At 49.8% G+C, this 24,574-nt stretch overlaps 8 protein-coding genes across 8 annotated transcripts; 5 read left to right on the forward strand and 3 right to left on the reverse strand.

Moving 5' to 3' along the window:
• Positions 1 to 1,677: 1,677 nt before the first annotated feature.
• On the reverse strand, positions 1,678 to 2,191 carry BO83DRAFT_194067 (uncharacterized protein). Its single transcript, XM_025526580.1, has one exon. The coding sequence runs from the start codon at positions 2,052 to 2,054 to the stop codon at positions 1,731 to 1,733; it is 324 nt and encodes a 107-aa protein (XP_025382073.1). The 5' UTR covers positions 2,055 to 2,191; the 3' UTR covers positions 1,678 to 1,730.
• A 1,011-nt stretch (positions 2,192 to 3,202) lies between these two features.
• BO83DRAFT_412801 (uncharacterized protein) lies at positions 3,203 to 4,115 on the forward strand (the record flags this gene model as incomplete). The annotated part of the gene is made up of 4 exons (XM_025534439.1): positions 3,203 to 3,267; positions 3,306 to 3,428; positions 3,485 to 3,670; positions 3,697 to 4,115. The coding sequence occupies 4 exons, from the start codon at positions 3,203 to 3,205 to the stop codon at positions 3,803 to 3,805; spliced, it is 483 nt and encodes a 160-aa protein (XP_025382074.1). The 3' UTR covers positions 3,806 to 4,115.
• A 2,517-nt stretch (positions 4,116 to 6,632) lies between these two features.
• On the forward strand, positions 6,633 to 8,008 carry BO83DRAFT_326784 (cation-transporting ATPase 4; the record flags this gene model as incomplete). The annotated part of the gene is made up of 5 exons (XM_025528053.1): positions 6,633 to 6,731; positions 6,832 to 6,939; positions 7,003 to 7,385; positions 7,440 to 7,504; positions 7,629 to 8,008. 5 exons carry the CDS (start codon positions 6,633 to 6,635, stop codon positions 8,006 to 8,008), a joined length of 1,035 nt encoding a protein of 344 aa, XP_025382075.1.
• A 343-nt stretch (positions 8,009 to 8,351) lies between these two features.
• Positions 8,352 to 9,992, reverse strand: BO83DRAFT_373207 (O-methyltransferase). The gene is made up of 5 exons (XM_025530023.1): positions 9,766 to 9,992; positions 9,554 to 9,680; positions 9,342 to 9,465; positions 8,818 to 9,269; positions 8,352 to 8,747 (listed from the first exon to the last, which is right to left on the reverse strand). The coding sequence occupies exons 1-5, from the start codon at positions 9,958 to 9,960 to the stop codon at positions 8,437 to 8,439; spliced, it is 1,209 nt and encodes a 402-aa protein (XP_025382076.1). The 5' UTR covers positions 9,961 to 9,992; the 3' UTR covers positions 8,352 to 8,436.
• An 825-nt stretch (positions 9,993 to 10,817) lies between these two features.
• On the forward strand, positions 10,818 to 12,637 carry BO83DRAFT_383618 (putative integral membrane protein (Pth11)). Its single transcript, XM_025532509.1, has 6 exons — positions 10,818 to 11,253; positions 11,307 to 11,363; positions 11,414 to 11,481; positions 11,535 to 11,914; positions 11,979 to 12,074; positions 12,133 to 12,637. The coding sequence occupies exons 1-6, from the start codon at positions 11,058 to 11,060 to the stop codon at positions 12,464 to 12,466; spliced, it is 1,131 nt and encodes a 376-aa protein (XP_025382077.1). The 5' UTR covers positions 10,818 to 11,057; the 3' UTR covers positions 12,467 to 12,637.
• A 1,129-nt stretch (positions 12,638 to 13,766) lies between these two features.
• Positions 13,767 to 16,661, forward strand: BO83DRAFT_459319 (uncharacterized protein; the record flags this gene model as incomplete). Its single annotated transcript, XM_025537169.1, has 3 exons — positions 13,767 to 14,305; positions 14,355 to 15,396; positions 15,489 to 16,661. 3 exons carry the CDS (start codon positions 13,767 to 13,769, stop codon positions 16,659 to 16,661), a joined length of 2,754 nt encoding a protein of 917 aa, XP_025382078.1.
• A 678-nt stretch (positions 16,662 to 17,339) lies between these two features.
• Positions 17,340 to 18,103, reverse strand: BO83DRAFT_194142 (uncharacterized protein). The gene is made up of 2 exons (XM_025526581.1): positions 17,599 to 18,103; positions 17,340 to 17,536 (listed from the first exon to the last, which is right to left on the reverse strand). Exons 1-2 carry the CDS (start codon positions 17,831 to 17,833, stop codon positions 17,427 to 17,429), a joined length of 345 nt encoding a protein of 114 aa, XP_025382079.1. The 5' UTR covers positions 17,834 to 18,103; the 3' UTR covers positions 17,340 to 17,426.
• A 3,283-nt stretch (positions 18,104 to 21,386) lies between these two features.
• BO83DRAFT_383622 (putative dynamin GTPase) lies at positions 21,387 to 24,221 on the forward strand. The gene is made up of 2 exons (XM_025532510.1): positions 21,387 to 23,344; positions 23,414 to 24,221. The coding sequence occupies exons 1-2, from the start codon at positions 21,452 to 21,454 to the stop codon at positions 23,891 to 23,893; spliced, it is 2,373 nt and encodes a 790-aa protein (XP_025382080.1). The 5' UTR covers positions 21,387 to 21,451; the 3' UTR covers positions 23,894 to 24,221.
• The last annotated feature ends 353 nt before the right edge of the window (positions 24,222 to 24,574 follow it).

A 24,574-nucleotide genomic window follows, 5' to 3' on the forward strand; every position in this document is an offset into this window, starting at 1 on the left:
ATCATTCATGGAATATATATTTCGGCTTGCGTGACCCAAATCTGTGCCAATATAAAAAGTACTTAGTACTACTATATTTTACTACATCAGCAGTGAATGGCGCCACTACCGCGTTATGCCCACTGAAGTATATTAACTATCCTCTATACCGTTCCCTGTAATACACCATGCTCCAATTGCGCAAGCTGCAGTTCAATTTCATCATCAATTCTTTTCAGGGTCCCACGGATCGTTTACTCATACGGTTCTATCCGTCCCGAGACGGTCATGATCGTCGTTTCCTAATCGGGCATACCAGATATTACGTAGTCTCCCGTCCAAATATTTGGCAGGAAAGAACTCGCTTGTCTGACCAATCATTCGGCACTTTGCGAATAGCGAAACCCACACAGTTTCCGTTTCCGGATGGATTCATAAAACATGATTAGAGAGATATGCGTGTATTAGTAAGCACGATGAACGCCTTGTGCATACTGCGCTCATAGTACTCAAGCTATATCATCAGGATGAGTATCAATGTATTCTGTGGTTGTAGATTGCGAAGACCATTGTGATGCATGGCAATGAACTGCGGAAAATGGGTGGATTTGTCCTCATGGATATCTCCCTGGTCCGTGGTCAGGTGGTGTAGGTGGCGATCATCGTGACTGATACTGGATAGACTTCTAATAATAGAGGACCTTATGCATGTTTATAAAGAAAGTATAGTGGGTTTGCATCCTACCGCCACTAGATTTAACAATATCGGAGGAGGGGTGGTTGAGCTTATATATAGTACTTATAGCACTAGGGAGAAAAGGGTAATAATATAAGGTACAGTCCTTTCTTAACTACTGTTCCTATACTTGATATCATGGAGAATTAAAAGCACTTCTCTAAGCTGACCCTTATTTTGTAGACTCTAACTGCTTATATGTACACACTGGCGCTGACAATAAGAACTATGTAATAAATACTCGCTGGTAGATATGTTATCGGCCTGTCAGTCTTCATGCATCTTCCTCGCTGAGGTTGGAGCATGCAGAGATCTTAATTGCGCAGCCGATCCACAAAATAATGAGACGGCGATAGCTTCGTCACAAATGCTATCGGTGGTTGGGCTGTGCAATGCCATTAACAGAGCGCTACCTGTTGCACTTCCGATTGTTGCCTACTCAATCGCCCTATCGTACTCGTGCCTCACACTGGTAATTAGTATAGCTATCAGCTGTCATATAGACATAGTCTCACAATTGGCGTCCTATCTAAAGCCAAACGAAGCATGTACGAGCATGCCTCGGTCTCGGTGAATGCATCTTGATTCGTACGGTCTTCTTCTTGCTCGGGCTGAGACATTTTTAACACGCAAGTACACACTCAATGGGCGGAAGACGCCCAACGAAGGGGTATGAAGATGTCCATGATAGCAGGCGCGCATATTGCCCTGTATACCAGCTTTTCCTTGTAGCACACTGGTTTGAGCTAAAACTCTATTGCGACGAGCACATTTCCAATATCCACACCGTCATTATGCGGGTTGCCAGACTTTCCCGCAGGTAATTTGGGAGAGAGACATGCTTAGCTTAGGTAAGGCTTTTTATTCTATACTAAAGATAGCCAGTATCCTGAATATGGTTGGTACTCCACTTACGACTATAACAATGGCGTCTAGTACCTGCACTAAACTTTAAAGGATGATTGACTGGCCCCGGCTCCGAATCACCCACAGCGGCCTGCGCTATATCAACGCATCACGCCGACCTGACATACCTTTCAGCAATGTCCCGTTGGCTCATGCGACGCCCGTAGCTCGTTCTGTGTGGGCTCATTGCCCGAGTTCGAAGAGGGGTGATCACTGCTGTTATCGGAGACTCAGAATGAGGAAGACCACCATGGTTGCACTTTGAGAGCGGTAGTGTAATTTGACGGAATCTGTCGACAATCAAGATAAAGACAACCCTGAAAAGGTCATGGTCAATGCTCACACCTCTATAATTCAGACAAAAAGTGGCGGGAGAACGATATCGGATATGTGCAGCAATAATCCTCTTGTTCGATAAGCAGATTCCCGCCATTGTAGTTGGTGGAACCAGACTCAGCCAGACAATGTGAACATGGACATATTGATTCAGGCCTACAATGCAGCCTTCGCAGATGGGTTATTTCCTGTGGACAGGTGTGACTTCTACAATCGTCTAGCCTAGCCTTTTTTGATGTAGGGGTACTGCGTTATTGTTGATGAAAAAGGTATCAATATCCGTGGAGGTCACCGCTAATACCTTGCCATTGCGCGCAGAATGGAGAAAAGTCAAGGATCCTAGTCCTGGACGAGCCACGGGGTCTATTAATGCCGCAGGCGAGAATTCGGCTGAAGTAACAGTGAACCATGCAGAAACCTGCTGCTCAATGATCATGATTACCCATGAACTATTCACAGTTCTCGTGGCATTATATCATTGTGTTGCGACAAGGCATGAATACCCGCCAAAGCACCCAATAACTAGATCTTGCTCAGTTTTAGTGTAGCTGGTAAGTTGGCTCTGGCCTCTGCAATGGTCTGTCGGCTATCCTGAGATAGACACAGCAGGCCTCTCGCTCCAAAGTTGGCTCGTCGCAAAGCTGGTCAAGTTGTTCCATTGTTGTAGTTCGAGGTTGTTTGACGCGCCCAACTTTAGTCTTGGATGTTCCTCACTCTAGCCTTTGCCCTGGTGGGCTGCTGTAGCCTGATAAGGATGGCGTCGAACTAAATGTACTTCATAGGAATAAGGTTAGCCTGCGAGAGGCACTTTCGAGGAGAGGAGAACCGATTGTCATCAGTTCGTGGCGTCGACTTACCGGCAGGATTACTTCCCTCAGTTGTTGTGAAAGCTCCTATCATACTTAGAAATGCAAAGTTTTCGTCCGGAACCCTGGTCTCCTTTTCTTCTGTAGAACCAAGCAGTTCCATGGATTACTTAGACCAACCAGCGTCTTCTCGCTCATTTCCATACTCAGTAACGCTGACTGCATGAAACTCCATCCGCTTTCGGCTGAAGGTTGGAAGCCATCATCTTCTTGACCGTGGTGGGTTTTCTCCTGCTCGCAAACTTCGAAAAGATCCGCTACGAAATCTTGTATGACCGGAGGAACGCGGAGGCTTTTGCAAGTAGCTTCGAAATGATATCAGGGTCGATAAAGAGCCCGGAAAGATGACAGTCCTGATAATGAAAAACGCGATTCTCCGATGTTCCGCACTTCTGAAGGAGCAGCAGCAGAAGGAGTTCGTAAGGCGTGGGTCGGCATCCCAGTGTTTCCGTATTTGGCTAACGTGGCACTGTGTACCATAGCGCTGAAGTCCTCCGTCCCGCGCAGTTTTGCTTAGGAGATGAAAACGCCGATCGCATCGGTGGCGCTACGTACGGGGGTGAAATCATGACGTTGGGAAAACCCGACACCGTCACCTTCGCTGAGTATATTGCGATACTCCAGGCGGGACATTCTTATGGGCCAATCTTCAGCTCTTCAGCTTCGGCCCAAACATCGCTCAGGCCAAGGTTTCGGAAAACTTGACATCCGAAGAGAGGAATAAACCAGGTGCGATGACAAAGAAGAAAGGAACTGAAAATTTAGCATCTGCCGATCGCGGCTTGACGGCAGATCTGGTGTTTCAGGGCGTTGCCTTCGAGCATTTTGGCTCCATGACGCCACCTCTGTCCACTCGAACCTGACAATTGCAAGTGGGTCGTTTATAGCCTCTGCGGATGCGTCCCGCGGCGGCAAGTCCACAATTATTTCGTTGCTGGAACCATTCGACGAGTCAATCTCGGGGACCATCCTCTTAGGGTGACGCAAAAACGCCGTATCAAGTTGGCATATAACCGTCGAGTTCCGCCTTTAGTCACCCAAGGCCCCAAATATTTGCTGGGACCATCGGACATAGCTCCCTGCCTGGCCTAGAACATTAAACACATTCAGCGTGACTCTAATCATGAAATGACGCAGGTGTGTGAAGACACGAATCTCTTCAATCCAGCACATGGCTGTCAGCTGGCTATCCGACTGTGCTGGGGACTGTTACGCATACTGCATTTGTCGGCAGCCATAAGCGGCAATCAGAAGCAGCTTGAACTGTGGATCGGTGTAACGTGCGTGTCTTGCTACGCAAACTTCACTGCTGATTTTGGATGCAACCGCCTCAGGTCTACACACTCACAGCTGAAAAAGTTGGCCAGGGAGCCAGGGAGCATCTGGCCTCCAATCGTGATTTGCCAGTGATCGTTGGGGCAACCCGATGAGCGACAACCCAAAAGAAAGTCATGATCTTCTGTCTCGGCGAGAGCTGTGCTAGCCGGGGTTCTCATGTTCTTGAGAAGGGATATCGTCATGACTTGCTGCACAAAAAGGGTATCTACTGGCTGATGGTAAGAGTAGCCTTTTCAACAGTTATTGCGATACAACAGGTGGAAACCGGTTCACTAGATGGCTGGTAATTGGCAGTGTCTAGAGCAACTTAGCAATCGAATCAGTAGTAATATAACCATAGCCTGTAGTCATAAGTAGGTAGTTAGTAGTGTTTGGAACCGAATTAGGCGGACAAGGTGACTAGTGAACATATCAGATAAGAAGAGCTCCTGATGGATATAAAGAATGGGTCAGCTAAAATGAGATGGGTAGTACGAATCTTCATCACCATGATAGATTAGTCCGAATTACGTATGGAAGCTGATTTATGCCTGAAAGCCACTCATGGATGTATGAAACACTGATATAACCGGATTGGATGGAGGAAGTGGGCGAATTAGAAAGGCGGTAACCGCGAGTTTCCTGCCGCTGCCTGTGAGTAACACTTGCGGTAGGCGGTACGCAGTTCTCTCTCTCCCTTTCTCCCCAAGTTCCTCCATCCGTCTATACTTCCTTTCTGGGTTCATAGTCAAAGGCCTATATAGTGTCGAAGTACCTTCCAGTTTCGGTCCCTGCCTAATATAAAGCGTCCAAGCATCCAAGCCTTGAGCGTCTTTCAAGGTTTCGGCACGTAAGGCCGCTCCATCATTGCCGGGGAGGGGATGGGGAGCCCATCCCATTGGCGCATAGCCTGGTGGACCGGCGCAACATATTACCAAGTTAGGAATAGGAATCAGTCCAGGCCGCATCGAGTGCAACGACCGCGAGGATCGTCTCAGATGGGACACTTCGAGAAGAACACGGAGATCTGCCCTCTTTTGCGCCCCAGGCTACCATGGGATTGGCCCTGCTATGGTAAAGTTCAACTATGATACGTGGAATTTTTTTTATTTAGCCTAGAGAGTATTCACACACGGTGGGATTGTGCCTGTGCCTCGGACGAACATTATGTGACGGAATTTCGGGGTAGACGTTAGTGAGACACGACACGATGCTGGAGGACTGGTCTCCTATGACAAATTCCTTGACCATGAGGACAAAAACAAATCAGCCACTACGAATTCTTGGATTTTTGGACTTTATGTCTTAACAATCTCCTGTACGGCTTGGGTCCCTCTATCGGCCGACATCCGTTCTAGACCATTTGGCTGTTGGAGTCCCATCGTTGTTCGGTATAAGTGGGCCATAAACCTTATTGTGCTTCTCAAACTCCAATGAAATCGTCCGCTTGTCTCCAACGGTTCCTGTGTGGGCTCCGGATACCTCATCCAGCTGTCACCACACAGATAACTCGACCCGAAGCTTTTAAGACAGGGTTGCCCTGCATGACCCTAAACCTTGGTTTATGACTCCGTCAGGCAGCTTGCTTCTATTTCTGTCTCACGGAAAGCTTACAAGAAACAGCTCGCAGTCCCCTAGTGGGCGCGTGAAATGCGAATTGTGTCAAGGTACTGCGACTCGGCATCATTATACAACTCTCTTCCTGACCACGATTTCATGACGAGTATTGAGCCACTGCGAAGCTGTGACACATTCTTCATTCACACATAAGGACATGATGGAGAAACTGTAGGACGAGTCTGTAACATGGCCATGGACGCTACCGGCGTACACGGATCTGGCTAATCGAAATTTTAGTTCTGGATGGATTGGCAATATGACTTCCATAAAGAAACAATGCAGATGGTGGAGTAGGTTACCCGGAGAGAGAAGCGGTTGTGGGTTTGGTGTTGGTAAGATGTTAGTCACATCTGAGTGAAGGCACGAAACACGGGGCGTTTCCCTTCCTTGCACCTTCATTGCTTTGATCTAGTTTCAGACTGGTGGATCGTCCTGATCGTATCGTGCAGTCCTCTACCGCCGCCGTTTCAGCGCGGAACCACTCCGAGCTATTATAATTCATAGCCCAGGGTCCAAGAGGTTGATTCTGCACCATACTATCGGTATCGCCCATGTGTGATTCGTCGTCACCATCACGGCCTACGCCCAAGTACCACCATAGTGGCCCAAGTGACCTATGTGATAAACTCTGATCTGCGCCGCTACGAATGAACTGAGTGCCCACCATAGCTTTTTCCCTGAAAGAGAGCTCCCCCGACATCTGGGCGTTCCTATAAGATGATGGGAGGAGCTAGATGCTTGGACATTAGTCGACAAGGACATCAGTCGACAACCAGTTCTCCTTCTGCCCGGTGCCATCTGACCGGCCACCACCCGCGAAAATGCAACTGGAAGGACGTAGTGAGGTTCTTGTGGCTGTGTCTGTAGTGGTCATGGCTATATCGCTTCTGACAGTATCCTTTCGATGCTTCGTGCGATGGAGGATGCTCAAAGCATTTGGATGGGACGATACATTGATGGTTCTTGCAATGGTGAGAAACCCACCCGAGTTTTCCGTTTTCCCCGATCCAATCAGAATTGGTTGGTATCTAAGCCAAAGCTCTGGATGATGAATCGTTAACATGTCTCCAGGTTCTTGATATAGTGCTTACCGCGTGCGCAATCGCTGGTGCGAAGGATGGCGTTGGCCGGCATCTGAGTAATTTCCACAGCTTCGATGAATTTCACCATGCCATGTTAGTACGTGAAATAGATTCATTATTCACCCAAATATACTGTTGAGATACTGAATGGCCTGTCTAGTGGTGGTGGCTGGGCCAGTGCATCTATATCTGGGCGTCCGGCATCGCTAAAGTATCCATTGCGCTGGCGCTCCTTCGACTGTCGGTTCACACGTATCAGCGTATAACCCTGTGGATCGTTATGGGAGCATCGATTTGTATCAGCTTGGTGTTCTGGTTCTTTATGCTTTTTCAGTGCCATCCTGTCTCAAAATTTTGGGAGCGGACAGGACCGGGCAATTGCATGAGCACCGATACGCTGATTAGGGTGGCGTACGTTTACAGTGGAATCTGCGCAGTCTGTGACTTTGCGCTGGGACTTCTGCCCATTGATCTCGTTCGCCAGCTGCAAACCACTCTCACGACGAAGATCGCGCTGGGCGCGACCCTGAGTCTAGGTTGTGTGTACGTAAATCCACCGATGCTGTTGGTACAGCGGCTAACATTTGGCGTGTCCAGGGCAAGTACAGCAGTTATTCTTCGGATACCTTGCCTGCATTACTACAAGGACATCGATTTCTTGTGTAAGTGCCATGCTTTGTGAGCCCCTCGAATCCTCTATACCTACTTCGATAGTCTGTTTCTTGTTGCTCCTTTCAAGTCAATGATGGCCAAGACAGCTAACCCTTCTCAATCTATGTGTGGCAGATTCGACCTATTCCATCGACATCTGGTCCTTTATCGAGGTTGGATTGGGAATCACGGCAGGTAGTCTGGTCACTCTCCGTCCTCTCTTTCGTGCAGTTCTTGGTGACCCACCTGACCACAAGGGGAAGAAAAGCCGCGGAAGCATGCCACTGACCAGCTTCACGGAGTACACGCGGACTCGGCCTGACCCTGAAGATGATGCAGTGTGGCAATCGCCCCAGCCTGACGCGACGCGGAACATAACCACCACAGTGGTTTCAGCTTTCCGGGCGGGTCTGAATAGTCCCCTCACGCCAACCTTTGCGGCCGAGTTGAAGAAGGGTCGGTCCGTTCGGATCAAAAGGTCATTCCATGTCACAGAAGAACATGTGGGCTACTGAACGGGAAGAAGTTTGCCCTTTATACAGTATATAATGACACTAAAATGATCTTGTGAAAATCATTATCTGAGCGGCTGTCAAGCGTAGAGCGAAAAGGGAAGCGAGGGAAAAGGGAACATAAGAGAGAGAGAGAGAGAGAGAGAGCTGGAGCTGGAGGCTGACGGCTGACCGGCTGGCCTTGTTTGCATAGGCTCGATCGGCACCTGACCCTGTTTGCCTTCTCTGTTTGCCTTCTCCAGTGGTAAGTAAGTACTACCTAACTAGTAAGTTAGTCCTCCTATACTACTAATAGTAATACTGGCCTTCTCTCGCCAAGCTTCATCTTTTCAGCTAATATTCGTCTAAGCAACACAATCCAATCTACTAAGTATATCCTCTCAAACTAGCCCCCTCCACACCTCCGAGTGGCTGATTTACTACAAAACAGTTCACTTCAGGCGAGCTTCCACCACCACCATGGGCACTCCGGGTGCCTTGTATACGTTGGCCAGTTGGAGCCCCGCTAGATCGAAGAGGTGCGCAAAATCCTTCACCGTCCGCTCTCTTCCACCAAAGGTCATCATGGTCAAGTCCATATACGCATTAGTTGCGGTCGCGCCCACTTCAGGGATGATCGTCTCCGTGATGAGAATTCGCGACCGCTCCCGATCCATCGCGACCGCCAGATGTGCGAGGACCTGACGAACCTCCTCATCGGGCCAGTCATGCAGCACGCGACGCACAAAGTACACGAGGGCACCTGATACATATGATCAATGTGTTAAGTTAGACTGATAGATGGGGCTTTGGAAATAGTGGGGACTGCTTACCCTGCACAGGTTGGGGGTTGAAGAAATCATGCGCCATCGGCTCGATTCCGTGGGCCTCCATCTCCGGACCATTGTCAGTGATGACACTCTCGCGATCCTGCAGGATATACCGCCCGGGGACTCCTGCCAAGCTCTCTTTGAGTTGACGCAGAATATGTCCGCGACCCCCGCCAACATCCACGATGGTGGCGGTGTCTGGCTGTGCAAGTGGCTCCAGCGTAGATTTGAAGGGATACAAACCAATCTCCGCCAGGAGAGAATCCTCCGCTACCATGGCATCATTCAGCCGAGCTGCGCGGGCGGGGCTCTGTGAAATGTACTCAAACATGGTCTGTCCGTCGCAGCCATGCACGAAAGTGAAGGGGTTGCGGCGCAGTTCGATGCGATGCTGCCAGCCCTGCTGCGCAAAATATTCATGGCCCCGCAATGTCGCGGGGGAGTACTCATCGACCCTGGCCAGCAGGTGGCTTTGGTTAGCCATCGGACATGTGTGCAGACCTGGAAGGAGAGGCCGCCGCACTTACATTAGACTGAAAACCGCCCGCATTTGGGGTGCCAGTAGGATCTCCGACTCGGCGGTGTGGGCATACAATTCCTCCCCCGCCTCGCGAAAGGGTCCCAATGGAGTCAGGGCGCGCATATGGCGCACTGGAATCGGGTCAGTTTAGTTGGGCAACGACAGGGAACCACCGGGCAGCGCCGACCAGGGGCATCCAGGAACTCAGGGATGGCCTACCGATAAGTTCTTTGTCCACCCCGGTTGTGGAGGCGATTTCCGAGGCCGAAATGCTCTGTCCTCCGGTCGGGATGGCATCCAACACCCCGGCTTCCAACAGGGTCCGGATTGCGCCAATTCGAACCACCTAGCATAGCGTGCCATAGCGTATCGTTAGCCTACATGGTGTATTCCAGATTGACCGATGATGGCTGGGGTAACCTGGAGCGTACATGTTCAAAGTTGGCAAAGACGAGGTCGGCCGGGCCCCGAACAACATTGACCAAGCGAGTGGCCCTCACCATCAACTGGTAGCGAGCATCCTGACTATTCGGAGTGGTCGCTTGACTGCGATACTGGTCGACCGCGGCCGTGACCTCGGCCAGACACTGCTGAATCTGCTCAAGATTGGGATCAAACTGCGCCATTGGTAAGAAGTATAGACAAGGGTATGTAACCGGGGTCCCTGGTAGTAAGTATGGAACCACTCCGTTGGGAATGACCAGGGCGACCTACCTATTATACTTGTCACACTTGGCTCCAGCATCAGGGGGGAGATTGGGATCTTGCCAGGTTGATTGGCGGGAAGCGAGTGGATAGGCAACGCGACCTGCAGCGATAGCGCCAGACGGCGTCCAGGCAGCGCACGGTGCGCCACAAGCCGATACGTCCAGCTTCCTCAGCCAAGTCGGGGAAACAGCCGACAGGAATACGAGGTGATCCTCCAATAGGTACGACAAAATCCGGATTCAAAGGTAGAGACGAAGGATCATAGTTGGTGGACGGGCCTCTGTACTTTTGCATGGACCAGGCCAGGGCCTGTGCTCGCCTCACATACATTCCGTTCGACCACTGTTCTCCCCCATCATAGACTATAATCCAAACCCACTCAACTCACTTCCTCCGCCGATCATCCGTTCACCCCCTCCCCATTCCCACCTCAGCTCAATTTCCCCTCCTTGTCCGGCTCCACCATGTTATGTACGACCGTCGAACCAGTCAGCCTGGCTTTGTGATATCTCCCGGCAGGTTCTTGGGGCAACCCCAGGGTCTTCGAACCTGTCATGTTCTGCCCAGATTTCCATCAACCCCTGCATCTGACAGATGCAACCGATGCCGCATCCGGGATCTCTGACAATGCCCCTGACAGGATAATCGGACCACTGTATCCCAGACTAGTCTCGTTGTCACACGATCCAGGTACACAGGAAGCTTTCTCCCATATCCTTTCCAGCCAGACTAGGAAATTTGATGGCCAGTGGCGTCTCCTCAATGGGATAGTGACGGCAATTTTCTGTTCCCCGGAGATCGCAAACTATACGATGCAGGTGAGAATGGTCTCTCGGTAGTCGCTCCGGCCTGCATACGAACGAGTCCATTCCTCCGCGCTCGAGCCAGGGCAAGTTGGAGAGCACCATGAACAAGAAGGATAAGTAGCGAAGCGACGGCCAGCGTCCTTTGCAACCTTCGCTCTTGAAACAGGACCAGCTCTCTCACGGACGCGCAAAGACAAGCCTCTTCCACCATGCCTTCGGTCGACCTCAACCAGATCCCCGCCTCCCCGCCTCCCGATGGCGTGACGCCCAACTTTGTGAACCCACCGAACCAGAACTATCAGATCTACTCTATCAATATTGCCCTCTGCCTTACAGGCACCGCCGTCTTGATCCTCCGCTTGTACACCCGTGGTAAGCTCCAGAAGACCATCGGAGTTGATGATTGTGAGTGCCCATCCCGAGCATATTATGAGGACATCCTACTGATGGGCTCGCAGGGTTCTGTATCTGGGCACAAGTGTGCGCGTGGTTGTTTGCCATCTTGTGCATGCTCAGTACGTATCAAGGCTAAGATGTACGGTAATGGCGTTACTAATATGCGCAGACATCAGGAACGGATATGGGGTTCACATTTGGGACTTATACCTCAGTAAGATCAAGCCTTTCAAGCAGGTACGTTTCGCAGGTACGTCCCATACATAGCGGGCCACCACTGATATTTGCAGTATGATCTTGCGGCAGAGGACATCTTCGTTGTCGGGATCTGGCTGGTCAAAACGTCCATCTTGTTGTTCTACCTGCGCTTGAGTCCCGAAAAGCGGTTCCGGCAAATGACATACGGCATCATGGTCTTCGTTGCCTTGTACAATATCATCAGTTTGCTGGTCTTTACCCTCGGCTGTATACCGGTGCAGGCTAGTTGGGATGTGACCCTAATGCCGACAGCCAAATGTGTTGACCAACTCTCCTTTGTCTACGCCAATGCGGCTTTCAACCTGTTCTCCGATCTTATCACCTTGGCACTACCCATTCGACTCTGCTGGTCTCTTCAGACTACTCTCAAACAGCGGGTGCTATTGATGGTAGTGCTGATGATGGGTTCCTTGTAAGTGTCTGACGTATGGTCATCACTCTCCCTAGTTAATCTAATATGGTGATTTCGTAAACAGCGCGTGTGTGATTGCAATCGTCCGGATTGTGACCATGATGCCATTTGTCACTAGTATGGATCTTACCTGGTACAAGGTGACTTTAGCCAAGTGGGCGTAAGTATTCGTACCTTTTCGACCCTTATTTGGGCACTCAGCTGACACGTAAACACAGCATGGTGGAGATCAACGTGGGTATCATCTGTTCGTGCCTGCCGGTGATGCGGCCTCTACTCATCCGGTTTTTCCCCACTGTTTTTGGCAGCCACGCCAGCAGTGGAGTCAGGCCCATCCGCCCTGCCGATGCCAAGGATACTTTCGGTGCGGCGCGCAAGAAGGTTATTCGCAACTGGGACTACCTCAGTACGATCAAAGGAACCAACGCGGTTGAGACTACCCAGGATGTTGAGAGTCTTCACGAGGAGACTAAGCAAGAGAATGGCAATTCCGAGCCGGCTATCATGATGGCGACCGAGTATTCGGTGACCTGCAAGCGGCGGTCGGAATAAATGATCAATTACAATGGCTTTTCGTCTTGAAACTGTTGAAGTAGTTGTGAGGTGAAGGCGTCAATAATGTGTTCCGGGTTGCAGAGACCCGTATTGGGAAAACATGTTTGAACGGGGATCTTATCATGGGGGGGGGCTGTATCTGCTATCTACTGTAATAATGTTAAGGGCCAAACCCGGCTCGCTACTATATACACTCTAATAATCAAACATCAGTATTTAAATACTTATTTGTAAAGAACGGCCGTCTGTGACACTGAATTGACTGGAACAGGAGAATTGCTACAGGGGGTGTTCAGTGGCTGTTGGAACACACCGCTCTCACGGCCAACAGAAACATCAGCAGGCCAAGAACGATGGCAAGAGGCAAAAGAAAAGTAGGATTCTGTAGAGGTGTTGGAAGCTTACTGATAGGTAATGATATGAATGAAGTAATCATGGATTACAAGAATGCGAGATTATGGTAGGTCCTACCCATAAGTTTCCTGAACGTGTTTGTGGCACCAGAAACCAGTGAATAAACATTGGTCTACATCTTCCGCGTCTGATCGTATCGGGGATTGAAAAGTGTAAAGTTTATCGTCAATTCCAAGCGAAGTCGCAACCGAACAACTGGAAGCTACTAATGATATTCAAACAATATATATCTTCAGACGCCACAGGAAATCAATATATCTTACTTACTTCACGGCAGAATCCGGAGTGAAATCGAATCACTGAAAAGGGTTGAGAGATTCTTTGACTATCAGGGCGCCGGTTAATCTGAACGATCATTTCCGAAACACATTCCTCGGACAAGAGGAGCCTAAATACCCAGAGCTTGCAGCAATTTAGTCATGAATGCAAGGGCATGGCTCACAATATATTTCCCGAAAGATACTACGTTCTTGAGAAGTTTATTCAGTGGGCACATGTATGCAGAGATCTCTGTAGTCTTTTGAAAGGGCAAAGGGACGTAGGTTCGATGACCAAGAGGAAGAAAAAGCCTGGCCAAGTCCTATCAAATGCATTTAGTTGAAACGAAGGACTGTGATTTACAACTTATGTAAAATTCATGGAATATGCTTTATCTAGAATGGCGAATGGCGACGCCGATAAGGGTCTGCGGTGTCAGTAAATGTATCCGACTGCTGATCCTCAAATGTCAGCCTGCTACCGCAAATCTGACAGATATTAGGTAGAAACCCAGGACGACGCGGACAAAGTGGAAGCCTGGCAAAATCTGTTCGATAAAAATATTTACGATTCTTCCTGCCTTTGTTCTAGTGAGCTTGGGAGGGACTTCGTCGGGTGGAAGTCAATGTATACCGGTGCCTTGATTGATAATGCCGAAATGGGTGAATGGCTAGATGGCACTATTGACGCACTTCTTGGTGGAGGCCCACCGGGCCATGTCTTTGAGGTCGGAACAGGCACCGGCATGATCCTGTTCAATATCACGGCGGGGCTAGAGAGCTACACTGCGCTTGAGCCATCAGGCACGGCAGTTGATTTTGTCCGGGCGGCAGTCACAACTATTCCTGATTTGCAAGGCAAGGTCCGGTTGGAGAAGGAAACAGCTGACAATATCAGCAATCTTGACGGGTCTAACTCCGTGGATGTGGCCGTTATCAACTCTGTGGCGCAGTATTTCCCTTCCCCTGAATATTTGCTCAAGGTTGTGGAGGACATCGTGTGCCTGCAAGGCGCCAAACGCATCTTCCTTGGTGATATACGATCGTATGCACTGTACGAAGAATTTCAAGTCAGCAAGACTCTCGCCGGTGATAGGCAGAAGTTACTCACCCTAGATGGTTTCCGATCACAGATGGCGGAAACCGTCCACATGGGAGAGGAGCTGTTAGTAGACCCGGCCTTTTTCACGTCCTTACCAGACCGGTTCCCGCAGCTTATTGAGCATGTGGAAATCCTTCTCAAGCGTCATGGTAGCCACCAACGAGCTCAGTTGTTACCGCTATGCTGCGGTCTTGCACACGAAGAACCGACAAGCTCAGCCGCGGCACATCCATGACGTGGAGGAGGGTCAATGGGTTGACTTTTCAGTGAGGAGAATGACCCACGCGTCCCTTTTGGAATATCTGCAGCAGCCAACTATTGATGCGTCTGTGGTGGCAATAGGCAATATTCCTTATAAAAAGACTATCCTGGATCGACTCATTGTAGACCAGTTGAAGGGTCGATTGGTCGACAGGGTTGGTGGACCTGGCTGGCTTGAGTCACTCGATGAAACCGCCAGACATATTCCGTCTCTCGCGCCAGTCGATCTAATCAAGCTAGCCGAGCTGTCTGGCTACCAAGTGGAAATCAGCTGGGCCCGACAACAAACTCAACGTGGCGGACTGGATGCCATTTTCCACCACATTCGGCCGGATCGCAGGGGGTCAAGGGTGCTATTCCGCTTCCCAACTGACCATGATGAACGACCCCTTCGCCAATTGAGCAACAACCCGCTACAACAAGCGTCTAATCGAGATATCGAAAAGTGGGTACGGGAGGCCTTGCATAAGAAATTACCGCCGTATATGGTTCCGAGAATAGTCAGAGTATTGGAGCAAATCTCTGTCAACAGCAATGGGAAGGTGGACCGCAGGGCTCTAGCAAATAAGATTACTGTCGCTGCATTTCATAACACTGTGAATGCTAGAGTAGACCCTCATGATGATGTGGAACGAGTATTGCTTGCCGCATTCACAAAGATGCTGGGCAGAAACATCGGCATTTCTGAGAGCTTTTTTGACCATGAAGGGCACTCTCTGAATGCGATGAGGTTGATCAGTGGAATTAATCAGAACTCCATTCTCGCCTGGCGATCGGCGATATTTTCGAGTGTCCGACCGTTGCCGGCCTGGCGGCAAGGATCAGATCATGGGCGGATTCGCTGCATGAAGCTGTCACCTCTCTCAGCTTCTCACCGTTTCCCCTTGTTGGAGGTAGTCTCTCGCCTATTGCATCACACGAGCTCGCAAAGCTCGGACTGGATCCTACTGAAGTGACTGACATACTTCCTGTGACACATATGCAGGCCTTCTTGCTTAGTCGGTGGACCCGAGTTTTCATGCACTTCGATATCCATGGTAGGATCGATGTGATTCAGTTAAGAACCGCTTGTCTTGTGGTGATGCAAAAGCACAGTATCCTACGCACTGTCTTTACCAGACTTGAGGGACAATCAGTCCAAGTTGTCTTGAGGGAACCCAACGTTCCGTTTACCTACGGCTCGCTCAGCAGTGAATTTCATGATGAGGTTGTTCCTGAGACTACGCCTGTCCCCACCAAGCTGCCTGCAGAGTACGAACTTGTTTCCCGGTCACAGACTGACCATTCAATTATTGTACGCTTGCTTCATGCTCAATGCGATGGGGCTTCGCTGTCTCTCTTGTTCGCCGGTCTGGAGACAGCCTACAGTGGTCAGCTGCTCTCGCCGACCATAGCAGTCCCCTTTGCAGACTACGTATATGGCTGTGCACAGCTTCGCTCGGCAGAATCGCCCAGGTTCTGGAAGGACTTTATATGGGGAGCTTCTCTTACCACTCTACCGAATCCAACGCTTGCAGAGGACAACGCTGCAGATGTAACAACAATCGTGGCTGGTGAACTTCCCACGCCGCCGCCTGGGATCACCCTTGCGATGCTTGTCAAGGCATTCGCTTTTACCCTGGCGGAGATGGCCACTACCGAAGATGTAACATTCCTGCTGGGGCTAAACACCCGTGGCATACCCATCAAAGGAGTGGAAGCGATTGTTGGACCATGTATTAACCGCTGTCCCATTCGAGTGCAACTGCGGCAGACTTGGACAGTTAGTAATCTTTGCCAGAGTGTATATGACAATTATGTTGCCATTTCCCGACACTGCCATCTTGAACTTCCCGACATCATCGATAACTGTACTTACTGGCCGAGTGGTAGTGACTTTTCCTGCGGATTGAATCATGTATCTACAAGCGGTTGCTTCTCCTTCTCATTAAAGCACACACAGACATTGCACTCTTCAATTGATGCACAGGTCAATATGGCCAACCGGCTGTATGTCCGCTCATTTGCTGGCGATCGAACCTGGAGAATACAGGTACTGGCTTCGAGCAACGTGATGAACAATGAGAGGGCTTCCCTGTTCGCTTCGATGCTTTTGAGAACCGGACAAAGATTCTCGCAGTATCCGGAAGCACCTTTATCTTCTCCTCTTCTACGCTAAGCGGATTTGAGGCTTTCGACAAAGCTGTATGGTGGGCAGTGAATGTTATGTCGGTTTTAGGGATCGAAGTCTCTGGATGTCAATGCAAAATATATTCATCGAGCTATAATTCCAACTTAATGACCAATGTCGACGAGGTTCTTCGCGGCCATGGCACGTTATAATCTGATGCGTACAAAGTAACAAGTAAAACAAAGTCTACTATAGATAGTATTTTGATGTCGTCGTGTTATCCCGAACGCCCCGAAGGATATATACGGACAGGGGGATTTCTCGAACTGATGAGGTACCAGTCGCACCATGATCCCTGCTAATTATACTTGCTCCATCTTTCTTTCATCTCAAGCCGTAGAACTTAAGTTGTGCGAGACGTTGATGAGCACATAATCCATACAATCCATGTCGCCAGACCCACAAGTGTCCGGGATGGAAGAGGAGATACATATAAAATTCATCGCATTGTAGCAGCCAACCGAGCTTGCCGAAATCCTGAAGCGTCTACTGCACACATAAAGCAATTGCATTAGAGCATGGTTGTATATTATTCGTATAGTTAGTAGATATTAGGTACACAATTCGCGACCGTAACATGTCATAAGAATCCCATCATCATCATCTTGCCGTACAGACACAAGATTATTATTTTCCCGAGACTGCCTGGGAAAGCGGCCATTCCTCCCTCTATACATTATTCCAGCATTCATTGTCCACCGTCCACTCAGATTGCATCGACATTATCGTAGAAATTATCATGAAATCATGCCCCTAGTTGCACATCAACTTGTAGCTGACGTATTCGGCGTCGCCTTGGAGGCATTGTCCCAGGGTGACATTGCGCTGGCCGGCGGAGCAGTTGTCTTCGGTAAAGATTTGCACTGTATACAGAATTAGCAGGGAACGTGAAAATATATACTTCTAGCAAAGGAGAAAAGCTTACCACCACAGCCGGCGACATTGTATTCGAAGCTGACAGACTCGATGGTTTGGTTGCCAGGGAAGGTTTTGCATTGGTTGAGAGCCGATCGGTAAATGCCTAGTTCGCCCATGTTTTCATCGTAGCAGCCAGGTTCGCCGAATAGGCGAAGTTGAGCGAGACGAGTGTCGCCAGTGGGGAGGGCCAGGGTTGAGATGACCATTGCCATCAGAGCGGAGAGGAGCAGAGTGAATTGCATTTTGGCTGTTGAGATAGGGTTGGAGATGAAGAGTATTTCTCGATGTAGTAGGGTGGTAAGAGTCGTAAGTATTATAAGCTTATATGGATATTAGGTCTAGAAGAGTGAGGTCGTTGTCAATAGAGAAGAAAGTAGCAGGTACATGGCCTTCTTTTATAGACAACTGACTGTCAGTCAGCGTGAATTGGTCCCAGTTATCGGTCTCCCCGCAACAACAACCACCGACTACTAGTTCTAGCCTAGACTTTCGTCAATTGGGGATTTCGCGCATCCGCGGGGGCAAAGATCGGCACCTTGCCTCGACGATCCCTGCCATTTAAGACAAAAAGTGATGCCGTCTGTCAGCCGAGTTGGACCCTCTCATGATGCCATTGCAACCTTAATAGCGGCGAATCCTCTCACCGTCTTTCCAAGCTCTGCCTTTTTCTCTTCTGCCCTTGGGGTTCCTTGAAAATTCCTTCACTAGAATAATTATATCCGCTATTCAATTCATTCACTCTTCTTCTTCTTGCCTCAGTTCCCGCCGTTGAGTGAGAGTCCACTGCCGGCCCAGGTTACAATCAATCTATCGAAGGCGGGGGCTGGGCGCCGCTGAGGCTGGGAGCTTTGGGGGCTGAAGGGGGGGCTGGGTAGAGAGACGGCTCACTGCATGCATGTCTCGGATGCGCCACGTCCATCATTTGGGGTTTTCCAGGCCGGGTGGGGATGGCGATCATGGAGCCACAGTGGGATAGAGTGGCCCTGGTGAATCCTGTTCATCCTTCGCGGCAGGTGGACGAGCCGGATCACCGGATCAGATCGGATAATCGAGGGCAGGGCAATTTATCGGCAATCAAAGCCTCCTGGCTTCTTTATTGGGAACACGAAAGAAGTTGTTGTTATGGATATTGCCCGGATGCGACCGCAGTGAAGGGTTGGAGAGGCAGTCCGACTGATGTTTCTATTCCAAGCAGCAGTCAGTCGGGATGTGCTGGCTGGTGCAGCTGAACACCGCATCACCATCTGTCACCATTCATTGCCGATGCACTCAGCAACCTGTCAATGCCCAGTGGGATGCACTGTGCTAAGAATAGCTGGAATGCAGGATATTGATAAGAATAGAACAGTGCGGGAGGGCTGAGGGGCACGATGCAGGCGAAGATTATCACTTGGGTGATGATGTGGATAATGGACCCTCACAATGCCAGATAAATCACACCAAGCAGTCGGCAGTGCAACCTCAACAACATGATTCTCAATCTATCCCATCACATCACGTCGCAGATATTCGGTAGAAGATGGGGATGGACACGGAGCAAACCGCGTCACACCGACAACGCCAAGGCAGTGGCCGGTTCACAATCGCCACACTGTGCCAGGACAACCATGTCGCCTCGGAATGACCTGGATGAAAATCCCTCCCAGCCAGCTTCATTTATCGAAAAGGATTGTGCAATGTTCTCCCAAGGATCCAGAGATCGGTCGGTCGATGGACTAGCGGAGGAGAGGCAATATTCACAAACCTCGTCAACCACCCTTCCAACATCACAGACTCGCAATGGACGGAGACCGGATCGGCTGGAAGAAAGAGGACTTGGATACAGAAAACACATCCTACTGCCAGCTAACACTTATAGAAGACTTTGACAAGTTCGGAGCTGCATGCAAAGAACTTCGGGCGGTATACAGGGAAGATCCCGCAGCGTCGGACTCGCAGACGGTTTAAAGAGTATAAAAGTCGCCGAGCAACCCGCCTTATCTTCCGTGGAATGTAGATGTCGTCCGATCGCATACTATCTGCAGCGGGACGAGCCCGCTCTCCATCCCGATCATGAAGAAGGGGAGAGAAGTCATGAAGATGCCAGTTCGCCTGGGGCATCGGCGTGACTCCGTATGTCCGATCAATTGCTCCGCGAGATGATCATTCTTCCGTCGACCTCCGATCGGACCCCAAAACACAATGACACCTAATTGATTTATCCCTTGAGGCAATTCTAGAATTTGGAAGGGATGCTCTAGACCTTCTGCCTCATCGCGCAGGGCTCCGACGCGGCCCGCGGGTCGGCAAGGATGCATTAATCGTGTCAATAATAATCGCTTGCCTCGCCGGGCAACCCGCCCAGGAGTTCTGCGCCTTCTACTGCCTTCTGCCGCGGCTGGTGGGCTCCACCGCACATTCTTGGATTCGGGGTTATCCCCAACAACTGGACGCGGATCCACTCCGCCCAAACAAACGATTGGAATTTCCCTACCATGTATTTAGTGAGTATCATATGAATTTTGACATGGTCGGCTATATTTTACATAGAATGCCTCGGCTGGATTCTCAGGACAGAAACTTCCGATTGAACATGGTAATACTTGAACATGGGATGTCTTAGCATTATCGGAGACCCATGACTATGGTAGATTCAGTTTCAGTAGGTCTTTAGTCGTCTGTCCCACAAAAAGGCTTCAATTCTGACTTCCACTACTAGTAGTAGTCTGCTACTTACGAGCATGAAGTTATAAACGCTACTTAGTGTTCGTGGGTCCTACAAGGTGACCATGTTCATGAAATTATACTGCCAATTGTCACTTACTGCCACTAGTTCTACGAGAACTATCACTTCCATGCTACTCTGAGTACTACCAGAAGTCCAATCTTCAGTGTGTTCACCTAGTACTAGTAATTCCGCATAGTGTAGCTTGGTGTGGATATATATATTAACTGCCAAATGGCGTGTTTGATGATCAAAAGGCACTATCTCTAATGTTCCCCAAGTAGTATCAGATGTACGACCCTAATAACAAACTCAAACTTGACGCTATAACACACAGACAGTTACAGTCCCTTTGAGTTGAACATGACCACACATATGCACGCATGTACATAAGGCGCAACGGATGATACGGAGGTCCGCACCGCCCGGAAAGGTGGAGTGGACTTCTGCCGCCACCCGCCGATAGCATCCCCGATGTCAATATCTGCGAGAGATCTGCACTTCTAGGTTTGCGGTAGCAACTGGACGTAAGTATTCCTGTCAGAAACAGCCTCCGGCTGGTTAGTGCTCCAGATGCCCGAATTCGGTGACAATATACCTAGAAGAAGATGTCGACGCGCTGACCAGGACTCACAAAAGCATCGGTTCGCGACCATCTGCAGAATGAATGGAAAAGATATTCCCCCCACAGAAAACAGTGCATTTGCTAGTGTCAACAGCTTGGGGCAAAGATAAAGACCCCCGCAGCACCTCCGTAGACATTAGCGGACCCTTAGAGCTCGTGATAGGTTGGTTCAGCCGATCAAGAAAGTGCTCTTTCCGCCTCCCTTGGATATGTAGACAGAGGCTATGCTATGCTCTGGAAAGCGCGATTGGCTACGCCTGAACCACCGAGCCCTCATTAGCGCCGAAGTGTTCGACCGGCCGACCAGACAGACTGTCCGGCCACTCATCAAGTTACAGACGCTAATGCAAGGTCGCTGTGCCAGATAATTGCTCGGTTTCAAAAGGACATGGGCGGTTAGAGTAGATGGGTGATGCCCCTGAAGCTGGCATCGCCTCTTTAATCTGATCTCCTGCCGCGACAGAAGTAATACCTCGCTTTGGTTGCAATACTCCATGTCCCATTATCTGATTTAACCAAAGCTACATCGTCATGTCTACCACACCCGCGGAAGAGGCGTTGCATCAGCTGCAACGGGAACAGACTAAGCTGCTAGATGGCATCGACGAGTTACGAGCGATTGGAGTCGGCAGCCTCGTGGAACTTCCTCAGCTGGTGGTCTGCGGTAACCAGTCAAGTGGAAAGAGTTCCGTCCTTGAAGCTATCTCCAGAGTTAGATTCCCAGCGAAAAGCAACATCTGTACGAGATTCGCGACCGAAGTGATCTTGCGTCGGAGCCCAACACCCACAATCAAGATCTCCATTGAACCCGGACCATCGCGTAAGGATGCACGTGAACGAGCAATTCTGCAGGAGTTTGCACAGGAGCTGTCCCCAGCCGATAATGATTTACCAACGGTCATTGAGAAGGCCAAGGGCCACATGGGCGTAAATGAAACAGCGAATTCTGGATTTAGTGATGATGTCCTTAAGGTCGAGATTCTGGGACCCGATCAACCAGAATTGACCTTGGTGGACTTGCCTGGCCTTTATTACTCTGTGAGCCAGGACCAGAGCCTGCAAGGAATCAGGGTTGTCCGAACCTTGACGGAAAAATATATGAAGAATAAAAGAAGCATTATCCTTGCAGTCATCAGCGCAAAGGCCGACTACCATCTCCAAGAGGTTCTGAACATTGCTGAACGGTTTGATCCAAAGCGGGAGCGCACGCTCGGAATCATCACGCAACCGGATACTCTTGAACCCGACTCAGAGGAGGAGAAGACGTATCTCCAGTTTGTCTCTAATAAAAAGATCCAATTGCAGTTAGGATGGCACGTCCTGCGCAATCGCTCCTTTGAAACACGGGATATCCCGGATGACGCCCGCGATGCAAGAGAGAAGGAATTTTTCAACCAGGGCCGATGGTCATCTCTATCCAGGAACAGTGTCGGAATCGAAAGTCTCCGGCGGCGCCTCAGCAGTATTCTGTTTATTCAAATTCGTGGTAACCTCCCCGGGCTCTTAGCCGACATCAAAGAAAAGGCTGCTGATCGGGAGAAGGCGCTCTCAAAGCTGGGCTCCCCACGCACCACCCGCCAACAGCAAAGGGGATATCTCCTCAACATCAGCACCAGCTTTGAGCGCATCACAGGACAAGCGTTGCACGGGCTTTATGCCGACGAGTTTTTTGGTGCGTTTGAGAGTATAAGTGATATTCACGATTTCCGGCGACTCAGGGCTGTCATCAGGCAGTTGAATGAATACTTTGCTGACGCCATGGCCGCTCGAGGGTCCCGGCGGATCGTCGTGGATGGTTTTCCTGGGTTGTTCAGTCAGGAATCCACGCCCCTCGACTCGAAAAATCCTTACTTGTCTGGAAAGTTACCACATTATGTGCTTCGGAAAAATCTGGAAGAGGAGGTCGCCGAACAGGCCCGGAAAAACAGAGGGATTGAGCTGCCAGGCAGCGCCAACCAGCTCCTCGTTGGTAGCCTGTTTCGCGATCAGTCCCTTCCATGGGAAGGACTTGCCAAAGAGCACCTCATGAAGACCTGGGAATCAGTGCGGTACTTTGCGTTACTTGTGATGCAGCACACAGCCGACGATCATACATTCTCCTTGCTGGCTGGATCGATTATTGAGCCTGCACTGGACGAGCTGAGGCAAAACTTGCTGGCTAAGCTCGATGAGCTGACTGCATACACGAAACGGGGCCACCCGCTGCCCGTGGGCAAGAGCTTCCTCACACAGATTCAAAAGGCGCGAAGCGAACGGCAGCTATCTTCGCTGAAGACGAAGCTCAAATCTACTATTAGTTATAAGCCTGAGGGGGAAGCGCTATTTTCGATAAAAGCAATCGAAGAAGCAACTTCCAACCTGGAAATGCACCGTGATGAATATGCGGCGGCTGATATCATCGACCAAATGCAAGCATATTATGATGTAAGAACGAGACTGCAGAAGATCCAGCTTCAGAAAGGAACGTGGCGCGTGCTAATTTCTCTCTCGCAGACTGCTATAGTGACCTTCGTCGACAACGTTGCTACTCTGGGCATCGAAAATTGTCTTCTTGACCCTCTACAGAGGATTCTGACCAGCCAGGTAATTAACAATATGCACGATGACCAGGTCAGGGAATTAGCCTCCGAGCCATCCTTTACCAGCGACGAGCGAGACCGTTTGGCCACTGAAGTCGAGAAATTGCAGTCTGGTCTTCGCACTCTCAAGACCTTCAACATCCGAAAGCCTTCGTTGAGTGGCCCACCCTCAATTGAAAAGCTGGTAAAACCACGAATTGGCATTCAGGACATTCGCCCCCCAGTCACAGGGGCAAAATCGACGACTCAGTCGTCACTGTTTCCATGTCCGCAAGAAGTGAAAACTCCCAAATCACAAACTACCAAGCCCTTTCCCGGAGGTCTAACCCCAAGTATCTCTGATTTCACGAGTAAGTCGTCATATTACCAAACAGAACCTAGCTTATCTGTTTGACAGCCCTGCAAACCCCGTCTTCGAAGGGCTTCGAAAACCCGCCCTCACTAAGTGCGAAAAAATTACCCAAGGCGACTTTGTCAACCAACCTCGACTTCGTGACCAAGAAGCCCAGTGTAAGACTTCCTCCCACTACTGAGACCGATGAAAAAGGCGGGGAGAAAACCAAGGTGCCACCACCGGACCGACCGAGCCTGTTCTCCGGAATCTTCATCCCAGATGATAGCCATCAGTAATGTATGCCGAGTAGTCTCCGGAGTTTAATAGCTTGCCTTGATCATTCTGGAAGTGAACAAGGTCAATTGAAGTGGTTATCCTCAAATATTGCCGGATTTCCGATGATGTAACCTCACTTAGATAATGTATATCCCTGGCTATCTCCGATCGTTGGCATTAATATTTGTATACGCCGTAGATTATCTCCGGGAATCAGGAATATATTCTTAATCATTTGATGAAATGCTGAGTTGTTAGTTGTGTTAGATAAATCACGGCCGATCCCGTTGCCAACTTTGTCTCTCGTGAAATCTTTGACGGCATATTCCTTGGAATCTTGCTCCAACCCTCGATTTTGCAAATGGTATAAAAGGTTCATCCCTGATGTCGGGTAATGCTCCCATACATTGTACCGGATGGGGTATCCAAGCAATATTTGTCACCCATACTCAGTATCCTACCAAA

Source organism: Aspergillus eucalypticola (assembly GCF_003184535.1).
Source record: "Aspergillus eucalypticola CBS 122712 chromosome Unknown BO83scaffold_49, whole genome shotgun sequence".
Taxonomy (NCBI): domain Eukaryota; kingdom Fungi; phylum Ascomycota; class Eurotiomycetes; order Eurotiales; family Aspergillaceae; genus Aspergillus; species Aspergillus eucalypticola.

Excerpts from the sequence above, each read along its gene's own strand:
- BO83DRAFT_194142 (XM_025526581.1), bottom strand. The coding sequence starts at position 17,833 with ATGCAATTCACTCTGCTCCTCTCCGCTCTGATGGCAATGGTCATCTCA. Across the intron at positions 17,537-17,598 it reads CAATGTCGCCGGCTGTGGTG|TGCAAATCTTTACCGAAGAC; the intron begins GTAAGCTTTTCT and ends TTCTGTATACAG.
- BO83DRAFT_383622 (XM_025532510.1), top strand. The coding sequence starts at position 21,452 with ATGTCTACCACACCCGCGGAAGAGGCGTTGCATCAGCTGCAACGGGAA. Across the intron at positions 23,345-23,413 it reads AAATGCAAGCATATTATGAT|ACTGCTATAGTGACCTTCGT; the intron begins GTAAGAACGAGA and ends TCTCTCTCGCAG.
- BO83DRAFT_383618 (XM_025532509.1), top strand. The coding sequence starts at position 11,058 with ATGCCTTCGGTCGACCTCAACCAGATCCCCGCCTCCCCGCCTCCCGAT. Across the intron at positions 11,364-11,413 it reads TGCCATCTTGTGCATGCTCA|ACATCAGGAACGGATATGGG; the intron begins GTACGTATCAAG and ends TAATATGCGCAG. Across the intron at positions 11,915-11,978 it reads GTGCTGATGATGGGTTCCTT|CGCGTGTGTGATTGCAATCG; the intron begins GTAAGTGTCTGA and ends TTTCGTAAACAG.
- BO83DRAFT_373207 (XM_025530023.1), bottom strand. The coding sequence starts at position 9,960 with ATGGCGCAGTTTGATCCCAATCTTGAGCAGATTCAGCAGTGTCTGGCC. Across the intron at positions 9,681-9,765 it reads TCTTTGCCAACTTTGAACAT|GTGGTTCGAATTGGCGCAAT; the intron begins GTACGCTCCAGG and ends ACGCTATGCTAG. Across the intron at positions 9,270-9,341 it reads CGGGCGGTTTTCAGTCTAAT|GGTCGATGAGTACTCCCCCG; the intron begins GTAAGTGCGGCG and ends CCTGCTGGCCAG.
- BO83DRAFT_194067 (XM_025526580.1), bottom strand. The coding sequence starts at position 2,054 with ATGGCGGGAATCTGCTTATCGAACAAGAGGATTATTGCTGCACATATC.